The 17,654-nt window shown below is 39.9% G+C and overlaps 1 protein-coding gene across 3 annotated transcripts in view; it reads right to left on the bottom strand.

Annotated features, from left to right (window-relative positions):
* SLC35B4 (solute carrier family 35 member B4) overlaps positions 1 to 15,354 on the bottom strand; it is a 40,073-nt gene extending 24,719 nt beyond the window's left edge. For all 3 annotated transcript variants that reach the window (XM_060020917.1, XM_060020918.1, XM_060020919.1), the window contains exon 1: positions 15,043 to 15,354. In XM_060020917.1, the coding sequence (XP_059876900.1) occupies positions 15,043 to 15,119 (77 nt within the window). In that variant the 5' untranslated portion in view covers positions 15,120 to 15,354. The remainder of the gene's footprint in view (positions 1 to 15,042) is intronic.
* Between the last annotated feature and the right edge of the window lie 2,300 nt (positions 15,355 to 17,654).

Below are 17,654 nucleotides of genomic sequence, written 5' to 3' on the forward strand. Positions count from 1 at the left end.
GCACCCAAATACATAAAACAAATACTATAGACAAAGGGAGAAATTGATGAGAATACAATAATAGTAGGAGACTTTAACACCTTGCTCACATCAATGGAGAGAGATGCTAAATGATACAACAGAACAGTTATATTTAATTGATATTTGCAGGACATTACATCCAAAAAAAACCCAGAACACACATTCTTTTCAAGTGCACATGCAACATTCTCTAGGAATGACCAGATACTAGGGCACAAGACTCACCACAACAAATTTAAGAGTATAGAAATTATATCAAGCATCTTCTCTGACCACAGCAGTATGAAACTAGAAATCAACCACAGGAAAAGAACTGAGGAAGAATGAAAAAAAGATTACATGGGGACTAAACAACATGCTACTAAAAAACCAATGGGTCAACGAGGAAATCAAAAAGGAAATTAAAAATTACCTTGATACAAATGACAATGAAAACACAACCATACAAAATCTATGAGATGCAGCAAAAGCAGTTCTTAGAGGGAAGTTCATAGCAATACAGGCCTTCCCCCAAAAATAAGAAAAATTTCAAATAAACAATCTAACCTACCACCTAAAAGAATGAGAAAAAGAAGAATAAACAAAACCTAAAGTCAACAGAAGGAAGGAAATAAATAAGATAGAGATTTAGAAGACAATAGAAAAAAAATCAATAAAACCAAGAGCTAGTTCTTTGAAAGGGTAAAGAAAACTGACAAATCTCTGGCCAGGCTCACCAAGAAGAAAAGAGAGAGAACCCAAATAAACAAAATAAGAAATGAAAAAGGAGAAAGCACAAGTGATACCACAGAAATACAAAAAAACATAAGAGAATACTATAAAAAATTATATACCAACAAATTTGACAACCTAGAAGAAATGGACAACTTTCTAGAAACATACAGCCCACCACACTGAATCAAGAAGAAATACATTATTTGAACAGACCAATCACTAGAAGCGAAATAGAATCTGCAATTTAAAAATACGCCCACGGGGCTTCCCTGGTGGCGCGGTGGTTTAGAGTCCGCCTGCCGATGGAGGGGACACAGGTTCGTGCCCCAGTCCGGGAAGATCCCACATGCCGTGGAGCAGCTGGGCCCGTGAGCCATGGCTGCTGAGCCTGCGCGTCCGGAGCCTGTGCTCTGCAATGGGAGCGGCTACAACAGTGAGAGGCCCGCGTACCACAAAATAAAAATAAATAAATTTTAAAAGTAAAATAAAATAAAAATACGCCCCACAGGGACTTCCCTGGTGGCCCAGTGGTTAAGACTTCACCTTCCAATGCAGAGGGTGTGGGTTCGATCCCTGCTCAGGGAGCTAAGATCCCACATGCCTCATGGCCAAGAAACGAAAACACGAAACAGAAAGAAATATTGTAATGAATTCAATAAGACTTTAAAAATGGTCCATATCAAAAAAAACTTAAAAACAAAAAAACTCCCTACAAACTAAAGTCCAGAACCAGATGACTTCACAGGCAAATTCTACCAAACATACAAAGAACTTATACTGATCGTTCTCAAACTCTTCCAAAGGATTGAAGAGGAGGGAACACTCCCACAGACATTTTATGAAGCCACCATCACCCTGATATCAAAACCAAAGATACCACCAAAAAAAGAAAATTACAGGCCAATGTCTTTGATGAATATAGATGCAAAAATTCTCAACAAAATATTAGCAAATTGATTCCAACAACACATAAAAAAGATCATACACCACAATCAAGTGGGATTCATCCCAAGTTCACAAGGATGGTTCAACATAGGCAAATCAATCAATGTAATATACCACATTAACAAAAGAAAAGTCAAAAACCAAATAGTCATCTCAACAGATGCAGAAAAAGCATTTGACAAAATTCAACATCCATTCATGATAAAAACTCTTACCAAAGTGGGTATAGAAGGAACACATCTCAACATAATAAAAGCCATTTATGACAAACCCACAGCCAATATAATACTCAATGGTGAAAAGCTGAAAGCCTTCCTGCTAAAATCTGGAACAAGACAAGGATGCCCATTCTCACCACTTCTATTCAACACAGTATTGGAAGTCTTAACCACAGCAACCAGACAAGAAAAAGAAATAAAACGTATTCAGATTGGAAGGAAAGAGGTAAAATTATCACTATACGCAGATGACATGATACTATATATAGAAAACCTTAAGGACTCCACACAAAAACTACTAGATCTAATAAATGAATTCAACAAAGTAGCAGGATACAAGATTAACATTCAGAAATCAGTTGCATTTCTTTATGCTAACAATAAAATATCAGAAAGGGAATGTACAAAAGCAATACCTTTCAAAAATCACACACACAGACACAAGGAATAAAACTGACCAAGGAGATGAAAGACTTATACGCTGAGAACTATAAAACATTAATAAAGGGACTTCACTGGTGGCGCAGTGGTTGAGAATCTGCCTGCCGGTGGAGGGGACACGGGTTCGATCCCTGGTCCAGGAAGATCCCACATGCACCGGAGCAACTAAGCCCGTCCGCCACAACTACTGAGCCTATGCTCTACAGCCCTCAAGCCACAACTACTGAGCCCACGTGCCACAACTTCTGAAGCCATTGTGCCTAGAGCCCGTGCTCGGCTACAAGAGAAGCCACTGCAATGAGAAGCCTGCACACCACAAAAAAGAGTAGCCCCTGCTCGCTGGAACTAGAGAAAGCCTATGTGCAGCAATGAAGAACCAACAGAGCCAAAAAAAAAAAAAAAAGACTTAAACATAAGACATGACACCATAAAATTCTTAGAAGAGACCATAGGCAAATCATTCTCTGTAATATATCACACCAATGTTTTCGTAGGTTAGCCTCCCAAGGCAACAGAAGTAAAAACAAAATAAACAAATGGTACCTAATCAAACTTACAAGCTTTTGCATAGCAGAGGAAACCATAAAAGCAAAACAAAACAAAGAAAAGACAACCTACGGAATTGGAAAAAATATCTGCAAATTATGCAACTGACAAGGGCTTAATCTCCAAAGTATACAAACAGCTCATACAACTGAACAACAACAAAAAAACAACCCAATTGAAAAATGGGCAGAAGACCTTAATAGACAATTTTCCAAAGAAGACATACATATGGCCAGTAGGCACATGAAAAGATGCTCAGCATCACTAATTATTAGAGAAATGCAAATCAAAACTACAATGAGGTACCACCTCATACTGGTCAGAATGGCCATCATTAAAAAGTCTACCAATAACAACTGCTGGAGAGGGTGTAGAGAAAATGGAACCCTCCTACACTGTTGCTGGGAATGTAAACTGGTGCAGCCACGATGGAAAACAGTATGGAATTTCCTCAGAAAACTAAAAATAGAATTACCATATGATCCAGCAATCCCACTCCTGGGCAAATACCTAGACAAAATTATAATTCAAAAAGATACATGAGTAGGACCTGTGAAGAAGGGGAGAGGCAGCATGTGGAAAGGAGGGCCTCTGGAGTGTGGTGTTACACAGTTTGCAGAGCACACTGGACACAGCAAAAAATTAGAATATCTTCAGAGGAACTCAAGAGAGTGATCAACATTAATGTGTCAGAAGATCGGAGGAAGAACCAAGATGGCGGAGTAGAAAGACGTGCTCTCACTCCCTCTTGCGAGAACACCAGAATCACAACTAGCTGCTGGAAAATCATCGACAGGAAGACACTGGAACCCACCAAAAAAGATACCTCACATCCAAAGACAAAGGAGAAGCCACAATGAGATGGTAGGAGGGGCGCAATCACAGTAAAATCAAATCCCATAACTGGTGGGTGGGTGACTCACAGACTGGCAAACACTTATACCACGGAAGTCAACCCACTGGAGTGAAGGTTCTGAGCCCCATATCAGGCTTCCCAACCTGGGGATCTGGCAACAGGAGGAAGAATTCCTAGAGAATCAGACTTTGAAGCCTAGTGGGAATTCATTACAGGACTTCAACAGGATTGGGGGAAACAGAGACTCCACTCTTGGAGGGCACACACAAAGTAGTGTGCGCATCGGGACCCAGGGGAAGGAGCAGTGACCCCATAGAGACTGAACCAAATCTACCTGATAGTGTTGGAAGGTCTCCTGCAGAGGCAGTGGGTGGCTCTGTTTCACCGTGGGGACAAGGACACTGGCAGCAGAAGTTCTGGGAAGTACTCCTGGGCATGAGCCCTTCCAGAGTCTGTCATTAGCCCCACCAAAGAGCCCAGGTAGGCTCCAGTGTTGGGTTGCCTCAGGCCACACAACCAACAGGGAGGGAACCCAGCCCCACCCGTCAACAGTCAAGTGGATTAAAGTTTTACTGAGCTCTGCCCACCAGAGCAACAGTCAGCTCTACCCACCACCAGTCCCTCCCATCATGCTTCCTAGATAGCCTCATGCACCAGAGGGCAGACAGCAGAAGCAAGAAGAACTACAATCCTGCAGTCTGTGGAACAAAAACCACATTGACAGAAAGATAGAAAAGGTGAAAAAGCAGAGGACTATATACCAGATGAAGGAACAAGATAAAACCCCAGAAAAACAACTAAATGAAGTGGAGATAGGCAACCTTCCACAAAAAGAATTTAGAATAACAATAGTGAAGATGATCCAGGACCTCAGAAAAAGAATGGAGGCAAAGATCGAGAAGATGCAAGAAATGTTGAACAAAGACCTAGAAGAATTAAAGAATAAACAAACAGAGATAAACAATACAATAACTGAAAAGAAAACTACACTAGAAGGAATCAATAGCAGAATAACCGAGGCAGAAGAACGGATACGTTACCTGGAAGACAGAATGGTGCAATTCACTGCTGCAGAATAGACTAAAGAAAAAAGAATGAAAAGAAATGAAGACAGCCTAAGAGACCTCTGGGACAACATTAAACACAACAACATTAGCATTATAGGGGTCCCAGAAGGAGAAGAGAGAGAGAAAGGACCAAAAAATTGGTCGAAAATTTCCCTAACAGGGGAAAGGAAATAGCCACCCAAGTCCAGGAAGCGCAGTGAGTCCCATACAGGATAAACCCAAAGAGAAACACACCGAGACACATAGTAATCAAATTGGCAAAAATGAAAGACAAAGAAAAATTATTGAAAGCAGCAAGGGAAAAACAACAAATAACATACAAGGGAACTCCCATAAGGTTAACAGCTGATTTCTCAGCAGAAACTCTACAAGCCACAAGAGAGTGGCATGATATACTTAAAGTGATGAAAAGGAAGAACCTACAACCAAGATTACTCTACCTGGCAAGGATCTCATTCAGATTCGATGGAGAAATCAAAAGCTTTACAGACAAGCAAAAGCTAAGAGAATTCGGCACCACCAAACCAGCTCTACAACAAATGCTAAAGGAACTTCTCTAATTGGGAAACACAAGAGAAGAAAAGGACCTACAGAAACAAACCCAAAACAATTTAGAAAATGGTCAAAGGAACATACATATTGATAATTACCTTAAACGTGAACGGATTAAATGCTCCAACCAAAAGACACAGGCTTGCTGAATGGATGCAAAAACAAGTCCCATATATATGCTGCCTAAAAGAGACCCACTTCAGACCTAGGGACACATACAGACTGAAAGTGAGGGGATAGAAAAAGATTTTCCATGCAAATGGAAATCTAAAGAAAGCTGGAGTAGCAATACTCATATCAGACAAAATAGACTTTAAAATAAACAATGTTACAAGAGACAAGGAAGGACACTACATAATGAAGAAGAAGAAGAAAATATAACAATTATAAGAAGAAGATATAACAATTATAAATATATATGCACCCAACATAGGAGCACCTCAATACATAAGGAAACTGCTAACAGCTATAAAAGAGGAAATCGACAGTAATGCAATAATAGTATAATAGGGGGACTTTCACACCTCACTTACACCAATGGACAGATCACCCAAACTGAAAATAAATAAGGAAACAGAAAAGCTTTAAATGACAAAACAGACCAGATAGATTTGATATTTATAACACATTGCATCCAAAAACGCAGATTACACTTTCTTCTCAAGTGCGCACGGAACATTTTCCAGGATAGATCACATCTTGGGTCACAAATCAAGCCTTGGTAAATTTAAGAAAATTAAAATCATATCAAGCATCTTTTCTGACCACAATGCTATGAGAGTACAAATGAATTACACACGCACACACACACACACACACACACACACACAAAACGTAAAAACACACAATCACATGGAGGCTAAACAATAAGTTATTAAATAACCAAGAGATCACTGAAGAAATCAAACAGGAAATCAAAAAATACCTAGAGACAAATGACAAAACACGATGATCCTCAAACCTATGGGATGCAGCAAAAGCAGTTCTAAGGGTGAAGTTTATAGCTATACAAGCCTACCTGAAGAAACAAGAAAAATCTCAAGTAAACAATCTAACCTTACACCTAAAGGACCTAGAGAAATAAGAACAAACAACACCCAAAGCTAGCAGAAGGAAAGAAATCATAAAGATCCCAGCAGCAATAAATGAAATAGCAACAAATAAAACAATAGCAAAGATCAATAAAACTAAAAGCTGGTCCTTTAAGATAAAGAAAATTGATAAACCATTAGCCAGACTCATCAAGAAAAAGAGGGAGAGGACTCAAATCAATAAAATTAGAAATGACAAAGGAGAAGTTACAACAGACACCACAGAAATACAAAGCATCCTGAGAGACTACTACAGGCAACTCTATGCCAATAAAATGGAAACCTGGAAGAAATGGACAAATTCTTAGAAAGGTAGACCCTCCCAAGACTGAACCAGGAAGACAGAAAATATGAACAGACCAATCACAAGTAAAGAAATTGAAACTGTGATTAAAAATCTTCCAACAAACAAAAGTCCAGGACCAGATGGCTTCACAGGTGAATTCTATCAAACATTTAGAGAAGAGCTAACATGCATCCTTCTCAAACTCTTCCAAAAAATTTCAGAGGAACGAACACTCCCAAACTCATTCTATGAGGCCACCACCACCCTGATACCAAAACCAGACAAAGATACTACAAAAAAAGAAAATTACAGACCAATATCACTGAGGAATATAGATGCAAAAATCCACAACAAATTACTAGCAAACAGAATCCAACAACACATTAAAAGGATCATACACCATGATCAAGTGGGATTTATCCCAGGGATGCAAGGATTCCTCAATATATGCAAATCAATGTGATACACCATTTTAACAAATTGAAGAATAAAAACCATATGATCATCTCAGTACATGCAGAAAAAGCTTCTGACAAAATGCAACACCCATTTATAATAAAAACTCTCCAGAAAGTGGGCATAGAGGGAACCTACTTCAACATAATAAAGGCCATATACAACAAACCCACAGCAAACATCATTCTCAATAGTGAAAAACTGAAAGCATTTCCTCTAAGATCAGGGACGATACAAGGATGTCCACTCTCACCACTATTATTCAACACAGTTTTGGAAGTCCTAGCCATGGCAATCAGAGAAGAAAAATAAATAAAAGGAATACAAATTGGAAAAGAAGTAGTAAAACTATCACTGTTTGCAGATGACATGATACTATACATAGAGAATCCTAAAAATGCCACCAGAAAACTACTAGAGCTAATTAATGAATTTGGTAACATTGCAGGATACAAAATTAATGCACAGAAATCTCTTCCATTCCTATAGACTAATGATGAAAAATCTGAAAGAGAAATTATGGAAACACTCCCATTTACCATTACAACAAAAAGAATAAAATACCTAGGAATAAACCTACCTAGGCAGACAAAAGACCTGTATGCAGAAAACTATAAGACACTGATGAAAGAAATTAAAGATGATACAAACAGATGGAGAGATATACCATGTTCTTGGATTGGAAGAATCAATATTGTGAAAATGACTCTACTCCACAAAGCAATCTACAGATTCAATGCAATCCCTATCAAATTACCAATGGCATTTTTTACGGAACTAGAACAAATCATCTTAAAATTTATACGGAGACACAAAAGACCCCGAATAGCCAAAGCAGTCTTGAGGGAAAGAAACGGAGCTGGAGGAATCAGACTCCATGACTTCAGACTATATACTACAAAGCTACAGTAATCAAGACAATATGGTACTGGCACAAAAACAGAAACACAGAGCAATGGAACAAGATAGAAAGCCCAGAGATAAACCCACGCACCTATGGTCAACTAATCTACGACAAAGGAGGCAAAGATATACAATGGAGAAAAGACAGTCTCTTCAATAAGTGGTGCTGGGAAAACTGGACTGCTACAAGTAAAAGAATGAAATTAGAACACTCCCTAACACCATACACAAAAATAAACTCAAAATGGATTAGAGACCTAAATGTAAGACCGGACACTATAAAACTCTTAGAGGAAAACATAGGAAGAACACTCTTTGACATAAATCACAGCAAGATCTTTGTTGATCCACCTCCTAGAGTAATGGAAATAAAAACAAAAATAAACAAATGGGACCTAATGAAACTTCAAAGCTTTTGCACAGCAAAACAAACCATAAACAAGACGAAAAGACAACCCTCAGAATGGGAGAAAATATTTGCAAACGAATCAATGGACACAGGATTAATCTCCAAAATATATAAACAGCTCATGCACCTCAATATTAAAAAAAACAAACAATCCAATCCAAAAATGGGCAGAAGACCTAAATAGACATTTCTCCAAGGAGCACATACAGATGGCCAAGAAGCACATGAAAAGCTGCTCAACATCACTAATTATTAGAGAAATGCAAATCAAAACTACAATGAGGTATCACCTCACACCAGTTAGAATGGACATCATCAGAAAATCTACAAACAACAAATGCTGGAGAGGGTGTAGAGGAAAGGGAACCCTCTTGCACTGCTGGTGGGAATGCAAATTGATACAGCCACTATGGAGAACAGTATGGAGGTTCCTTAAAAAACTAAAAATAGAACTACCATACGACCCAGCAATCTCACTACTGGGCATATACCCAGAGAAAACCATAATTCAAAAACACACATGCACCCCAATGTTCATTGCAGCACTATTTACAATAGCCAGGTCATGGAAGCAACCTAAATGCCCATCGACAGACGAATGGATAAAGAAGTTGTGGTACATATATGCAATGGAATATAACTCAGCCATAAAAAGGAACGAAACTGAGTCATTTGTTGAGATGTGGATGGATCTAGAGACTGTCATACAGAGTGAAGTAAGTCAGAAAAGAGAAAGACAAATATCGTATATTAACACATGTATGTGGAACCTAGAAAAATGGTACAGATGAACCGGTTTGCAGGGCAGAAGTTGAGACACAGATGTAGAGAACAAACGTATGGACACCAAGCGGGGAAAACCGTGGTGGGGTGGGGATGGTAGTGTGCTGAATTGGGCGATTGGGATTGACATGTATAAACTGATGTGTATAAAATTGATGACTGATAAGAACCTGCAGTACAAAAAACAAACAAGCAAACAAATAAACAACTAATACTAAACTTTCTTTGGGTTATTTGTATGGAAATATGTTAATATGTTTCAGACATTACATGAAATTTCTAAAAATCTTATATGATCTGGTATAATGTTATAAGTCATAATTCTAGTTATTACTTTAAAATGTATATCTCAGAAATAACTAAATTTCCTTGTCAATTACATTATTATGAACTTTCATCAAATCTTTAACCGTGGTCATTTTTAAGTCTTTTGTCATTTACAGACAGTTCTGGGTGTACTGATGGTTTTGCAAAAATGTTCCTATAAAAGGGTTTCATCTTCAAGGAATTCATGGAAAAGACTCTGACAAGTACAGGTTTCTGGTAACTGACTATACTGTTCAACTGAATGAATAAGCATTTTCAGAACTCTAATGGAAAACTGATGAATTCATAAAAGTGCTAACAAAAGATCAAGATAAAAAAAATTAATTACCTGGGACTGAGTGAACTGATGAGGATGATTATAATTTTTGTGACTTTCTGTTTGAATAAAAAAAAAATCCCACAAGGACTCAGAGGCAAAAAATATACAAATCAATTTTCACTGCAAAGTAAAGGAGCTGTTACAGTGGAGGATTCCTGGACTGAATGTCAATATTATGACATAGTGTGAGTGTGTTTCGTGTTTGGTAATTGCAATCAGTGTTGCTTTTGTTGTGGTCATCCACTTACAATGCTTGGTCTCAGTTTATTTATCTCTTGTAAAAATAAAATACAGTGTGTGTGTGTGTGTGCGTGTGTGTGTGTGTGTGTGTGTGAAAAAAAAAAAAGATACATGCACCCCTATGTTCATAGCAGCACTATTCACAATAACCAAAACATGGAAATAACCTAAGTGTCCATCAATGGATGAATGGATAAAGAAGATGTGATATATACAGTGGAATACTACTCAGCGATAACAAAGAATGAAATAATGCCATTTGCAGCAACATGGATGCAACTAGAGATTATCATACTAAGTGAAGTAAGTCAGAAAGAGAAAGACAAATGCCATATGCTATCATCTACACATGGACTCTAAAATATGGCATAAATGAACCTATCTATGAAACAGAAACAGACTCACAGACATAGAGATCAGACTTGTGGTTGCCAAGGCGGGTAGGGAGGGATAAGGATGAACTGGGAGTTTGGGGTTGGTAGATGCAAAAGCTATTACATTTAGGATGGACAAACAACAAGGTCCTACTGTATAGCACAGGGAACTACATTCAATCTCTTGGGATACACCATAATGGAAAAGAATATGAAAAAGAATGTCTATATGTGTACAACTGAGTCACTTTGCTGTACAGCAGAGATTGGCACAGCATTGTAAATCAACTATACTTCAATTTTTAAAAAAATGTTAAAAATAAATAATTGAAATCAGGATCTTAAAGTGATAGCTACGTCCCCATATTCATTGCAGCACTATTTGCAATACCTAGTAAAGATACAGAAACAACTTAAATGTCCATGGACAGAAGAATGTATACAGACAATGCGGTATAAACATACAATAAATATTATTCAGCCTTAAAAAAGAGGGAAATGACACCATTTGCAACAACATGGAAGGCATTCTAAATGAAGTCAGCGAGTCACAAAAGGACAGGAGGACTGCATGATTCCTCTTATATGAAGCATCTAACATAGTCAAACTTACAGAAGCAGACAATAGAATGGGGATTGCCAGGGTCGGGGGGAAGGGAAAATGGGGACTTGTTCAATGGGTATAAGTTTTCAGTTATACAAGGTGAATAAGTTCAAAAGATCTCTGAAAATCGTAGTGCATATGGTTAACAATTCAGTAGTGCACACTTAAGAATTTGTTAAGAGGGTACATTTCATGTTCAGTGTTCTTACCATAAAAAAAAAGGGAGCACAAGGGAATTTTGGAGGTGATGGATATGTTTATTACCTTGATTATGATGATGGTTTCATAAGTGTATGCATATTCATCAACTTGTATACCTTAAATGTGTCCAATCTTTGTTTATGAATATACTTCAACAAAGGTATAAAAAAGTTAAAGCTATTGAAAACATTAAAAAAATTAAAATAAAAAATAAAAGGCATCATAATAATTTTTAATTTTATCTTTATTTATGGAGGTAGTTATTATTATGGCCATTTCATTGCTAAGACACTGAGGGCCAAATGGCACAGAATTAGGTAAGTCTCCCAGGGCCACCTGGCAAATAAATGGTGTTTGCAGACCTCCATATTATTATCATTGTTATTATTATTATTTTTTTTTACAATTCAGTAGTTTTTAGTATTATATTTAAAGTTGTGCAGTTATTACCATCATTTAATTTTTAGGACACTTCCAAAAGAAATCCCATACCCATTAGGAATCACTCCCTATTTCCCCCTCCCCTTGACAATTCTAATCTACTTTGTCTCTATTTCCATAGGATTTTTATATCTCCCTAATGTACTCACATAATTCAATTTTTAAAAAAATCAACTTACAGAGCTTTTTAAGAACAGAATGCTGTATAGCTACCAATGGAACTATTTATCTTAACTTGAATAAGTCACTTTAAAACTTCAGGGTACAAACCTGGATCCTTTTCCCCTGAATTGCTTGTTTTCTTTTAATAATAATTCTTTTTTAAAATAAATGTATTTATTTATTTTTGGCTGTGTTGGGTCTTCTTTTCCGTGCAAGGGCTTTCTCTAGTTGCGGCAAGCAGGGGCCACTCTTCATCGCAGTGCGCGGGCCTCTCACTATCGTAGCCTCTCTTGTTGCGGAGCACAGGCTCCAGACACGCAGGCTCAGTAGCTGTGTTTTCTTGAACTTTATTCCTTAGGTATTATAATCACTAACTGCAAACAGTTTCTCTTTGAATTCTCTTTGGCAAGAATACAAATTATTACTTTTTTAAAAAAGAAGCAATTCTGAAGAGAAAGAATTAGGCAGATAGTTTATGGCTTCTGTATTTCTTATTCTAGATTTAGAAAACTTCCTTATTTGATTCAACATGAGGCACTTGATGAAAAAATAAAATGCGAAAAAGAAAATGTTTCAGATTGTTTTCCTGACATAAGACACCTCGCCTAGTTAGTGAGCTGATGTGTATCTTGTTTCCAAGGTAGAATGTAAACTCTCTCAGAAGGGAGATCAAGGCACTCATTCATTACTTCACATCTGCCCTGCACACTGCATGGGCGCTTTATATTTTATTATAGGTCCCAATTATAAGTATGAAATCAGAAAAGAAAAACCTAAATTTGTTCTCCAACTTGGGGGAAAATGGTTACAAATGCTCACTTCTCCCTACAAGTCAGTTTAGCATTTCAATTCATACTTAGTGTTCCAAGGAAGCTATATAAGAAGCACAGTTCTTGCTCTATAAAAATTTATTAGCGTTCCACTGTGATGTCCCAAGATAAAGTCACAAATTATGAGAAAGCCAAATCTACAAAGAACCTTAAAAGACCATCTGGTCCAACCAGCTCTTATTTTCTTGATCTGAAATATGATAAGTTGGAGTTGCCCAAGCAAATCAGGACAAAGCTGCTATTCAGTTTGGGGTACCACTCATTAAACTAACAAATGTACCCCTTACCACATTATGAAAACCCATTGCTGTATGCAAACATTCAGATGTACAAGAAAGATAAGGAATGATGTTTTTTTTGGGTTTTTTTTAACAAATTATTCTAAGTATTCTAAATAGAAGATCCAGTAATGCAGAAAAACATCCTGTAAAGTTAGATTTACCCACAACTTTTCAGGAACAGCTCATAAAACTGGGTGTATGTATATTGAAACAAAGGTTGTGAGAAGGGGAACCTATTACGAGCTTCAGGCTTTGCACCTGCAGCTCATTTAATCCTTCAAAATCCTGTGAGGCTGGCAGAGCTATCACCGCCCTTTCACAGCTAAGAGAACAGACTCAGGGAGACCAAGTAACGTAGTTAAGGGCTCACAACTGGTTAAAAAATAAATTTAAAAAGGCCCTCAGTTACTAACATAACGTATTCTGATGTCATACAGCCTTTGGCAAGGTTTAATTCAATGGCATATTCGACACAAACATTACACTATTATTCTCTGACCTTCATTTCCATGGCTGGCCCGATTTTATCACATTTTTATATTTTTAAACCAATTTCCAAAGTGACCTTTCTTTGAAGTGTACCAGCTGACAGCTGGTACGGCTGTGAATGTACTGTAAATGACAGATACATTTTTTTTTTCATTTGCACTTCCCTCACTGCCTACTCCAGAGAATGACAAATGAAAGATTTTAATCAATACTTTTTGCACATTAAAATTTCAAGCTCTGTAATCGCAAAAATTAATGCCACAGAGTTTACCTTAAGCAAACTGGTTGCTTCAGAATGACTTAATCAATGTTATCATGAAAATAAAATACATTTCTAGCCGGCACCACAGGAGGAAATGGGTGACCAAAGCCTCAGGGATGCTCAAGCTCAAAAATAACAGGAACGTTGAAAAAGGTATTGGACTAGGAGTTTAGATTCCTGGATTCCACTTCTGGTTCTGCCACTTACAAGTAGTAAGAAACGACCTAACTTCCTGGGACATGTTTCACTTTCAGTAAAACAGAGAATATAATTCTTGACCTATCTTGTACACAAGATTGTTCTGATGGTGAATGGAGATAATGTGCAGATTTAAAAACATGGTGCTAAACAGCACCATAGATATTATTTTATAGGTGGAAAAAGGAAGCCCAGAGAGGCTAAATAACTCGAAAACGTCACACAACCAGGGGATGACAGAGCCAAAGACGGGAACCCCTGAGATTTTCAGTCCTGAGCTTTATAGAGTCCACCTGTTGTCTTTAATGGCTTCTACTCAATGAACTTTGCACATTATTACTCAACATTATTTGCGTGCCACCTCAATAAAACTACCCTGGTGTCCCTTTGGGAAAGTGTCATAACCATTCTTGATTTATAAAGCTACACCTCAAAATGCAAGCTTCCTGATTTAATATCTTAATGCTGGAAAGGCTATTCCCGGTCAATTGGACCGACCTGCAGCATAAGAATTCGTTCTACTACATCCGCGAGAGGCATATTGGGCAAAGTACCCACAACCATCTCTAAGGCCAATAAAAGAACTTCTTTGCAGCCCACTTTAAAACAACTGAAACTTTCTTTGCAGCGTGTACCAAATCAGATTGCTTTTTAAGTCCAAGCTTTGCTCACTTCATATATATGGCATTAGCAGGATCGAGAAAAGAGCTGGAGGAACCTTGGGTTCTGCCACGAGCTCCCTGGGAAAAAAAACTCTCCAGGCTTCAATCCCCCAGAGTGTGAAAAGAGGGTGACGACAGCAAACACCCCCAGTGTTCCCCTCGAGGGATGCTGAGAAACTATTGGGCGGGAGAGCGGACGGTGCGCAGGATGACTGAGCAGCCGACTCAGCGGGGTCCCAAGCAGCCCAGTGCAGACACTGGGCGCAGGCGGTCCCACCCCGGGCCCCGCCCGGCTAGGGGGGGGACTGCGCGTGGGGGTGCCCCTCCCCCGGCTTCTTTAGTGCGACCGGCGGGGGTCACTCACCGGACCAGGAGCTCTAGGAAGATCACGTTACTGCAGCAGCCTGCGAAAACCAGGCCCACCGCGAAGGCCGGGCGCATGGCCGGGGCAGGGTAAGGAGAGCGAGCGCGCAGAGGAAGCGCCCGCCTAGACTGCTACCCCAGGAAACCCGGCTGCCGCCTCGCCGCGGCACTGAACATCACCACCGTCCCGGAGTGCTGCTCTCCCGGGGCCGTCGCTGTCTCCCTTTTCCCGGCGGCTGCCACCAACGCTGCCGGCGAGGAGCTGTAGTTAGCCGTTAGCCGGGGCCCCATTCATCCGAAGGGGTGTCCGAATCCGGGCCAGACTACACTTCCCAGAATGCTGCGCGCCCGTACGTCCGGCTGCGTCGTAACTCGCTTCTGCCCGGCAGCTCCACCGGAGAGGAGAGATAGGCGAGGTGCCCGTCATGCCTCGCGCGGTAGCAAGCCGCGGGGCTTGCTGGGAAGTGAAGTTCCAACGTTGTTAATGTTGTTTCTTAAGAGGCCGCCAAGGGCTCTGAAAGGGATTTGTCCAGCACTTTCACGGTAAACTCACAGCTGACGGCACTAGAGGTACACACCTGTGATTGCTTGATCGTTGGAAGTATTCTAGTATCTGAAAATTCTCCTGAATTGGGAGAAAGTAGAAATTCTCTGAACTTCCTTCTCTACCTTTTGAAAAGAACATTGGACTCGGGAAGTTCTGGGATTGAATCTTGGCTTAGCCACTAATCAGCTTGGCTATCTCAGGCAACTGCTTTCTCATCATAGGTAAAGATGGGAACAGTTAATGCCCATCTTACCTGGCTGTTGTGAGGATTAAAAGCTATGATCACCTGGGGATCTTGTTAAAATGCAGGTTCTGATTCACTAGACCTGCTGTGGGGCCTGAGGTTCTGCACTTCCAACAAGTTACCAGGTGTCAGTGATGCTACAGATCTGTCAAACACACTTTGAAGAGCACAAGCCTATAAACCAGCTGACTCTGGAGCCCTTTCCATCCCACCCGTCTCACTGGCTCAGGGACTCTGGGCCAGCCAACCAGCCACCCAGGCTCCTCTTTCCCTGTAGCCTACAGTCAGGCTCAAACAAACTAACTTGTCCTTCTCCTTCACTTTAACACTGAATATCTTTAAAGAGTAATCTATATTCACGGTCTCTGCTTTTTACTCTCATCAAAGCCAGGTTATTGAAAGTAGCCTCATTTAGAGCCCTAATGACCTCTCAATTGTCCAAACCAAATATCACAGGCTCACCTTACTTGATCTTGCCACGGCTTTCGACAATGAAAGCTCAATCCTCTTGACATTCTCTTGTCCCTCTGCTCATAAGACACGAGCGGCCTGTTTCTCTTTCTACTTCTCTGACTTATCTTTTTCAGTTTTCTTTTTGGGCTTTTCCTCCTCTGCCCACTGAGTTCTCCTAACAGAGCTCCATCATTTGTCCCTCCTCTGTTTCCCTGAACACTTTCTATTGGTTATCTCATCTCCATAACTTCAACCATCACCATATGTAACTGAGATCTTATGTGTATGTACAGCCCCAATCTCCTGTGTGCCTTAAATCAAAGTTTCCAACTGCTTATTTGACATTTTCACCAATAAATCCTTGTAAACCCCTCAACAACAGCATATACACAGTTCATTATCTACCCTCCCAAATAGGGCCCTTATTTCTACTAAGGACATTATCCACTATCTGTTCTCTTTGGGCAAAAACCTAAAAGATACTCACAGTCTTCCTTGCCTTCCCATCACACATTTCTTTTATCTCTACATTCTGTCTCACAAGTATCTCTAGATTCCAGCCTCGCCTTTCAGTTTACATCGATGTCTACTTATCCTCCTAACACATCTTGGTGCCTTCAGCCTCTTCCCTCTTCAACTCATCCTCCATGCTGTCGCCATACTGTTTCCAAAAACAAACTCAAACTCTTTATGTCACACTGCTTTTCCAAGATGTCAGTTCCAATTACCAGTACTGTGTAACAAACCACCCCAAAATGTGATGATTCAAAATGTAGTATAGGGCTTCCCTGGTGGCGCAGTGGTTGAGAGTTCGCCTGCGGATGCAGGGGACGCAGGTTCGTGCCCCGGTCCGGGAAGATCCCACATGCTGCGGAGCGGCTAGGCCCGTGGGCCATGGCCGCTGAGCCTGCGCATCCGGAGCCTGTGCTCCGTAACGGGAGAGGCCACAACAGTGAGAGGTCCGCGCACCGCAAAAAAAAAAAAAAAAAAAAAAAAAAATGTAGTATAGAACAAAAAGATGTTCTCTCTCACACACAGTTCTGTATGTTGACAACGTTCGACATATACCTAGTCCGTTCTCCGTTGGAGTTTCGGATGCCGTTGTGGTCAGATGCCAGCTAAGGCTGGAGGCTTCCGAAGGCGTGACTGGGCTGATGAATGGCTCTCTCCTCATGGCCTCTCTTAGGCTGTGTTTCCTCACAATATTGTGGACTCAGGTTAGCCAGACTTCTTACAAGATGACTAGCTCCCCCTAGAACAAACGTTCCAAGAGATCAAGTCAAAAGCTGTAGTGGCCTCAGTGTGTGACACTGACACAGTGTCACTTGCACCAAATTCTGTTGGTTCCATTGGCCAACCCAGATTCATT

Source organism: Delphinus delphis, chromosome 9, assembly GCF_949987515.2.
Source record: "Delphinus delphis chromosome 9, mDelDel1.2, whole genome shotgun sequence".
NCBI lineage: Eukaryota > Metazoa > Chordata > Mammalia > Artiodactyla > Delphinidae > Delphinus > Delphinus delphis.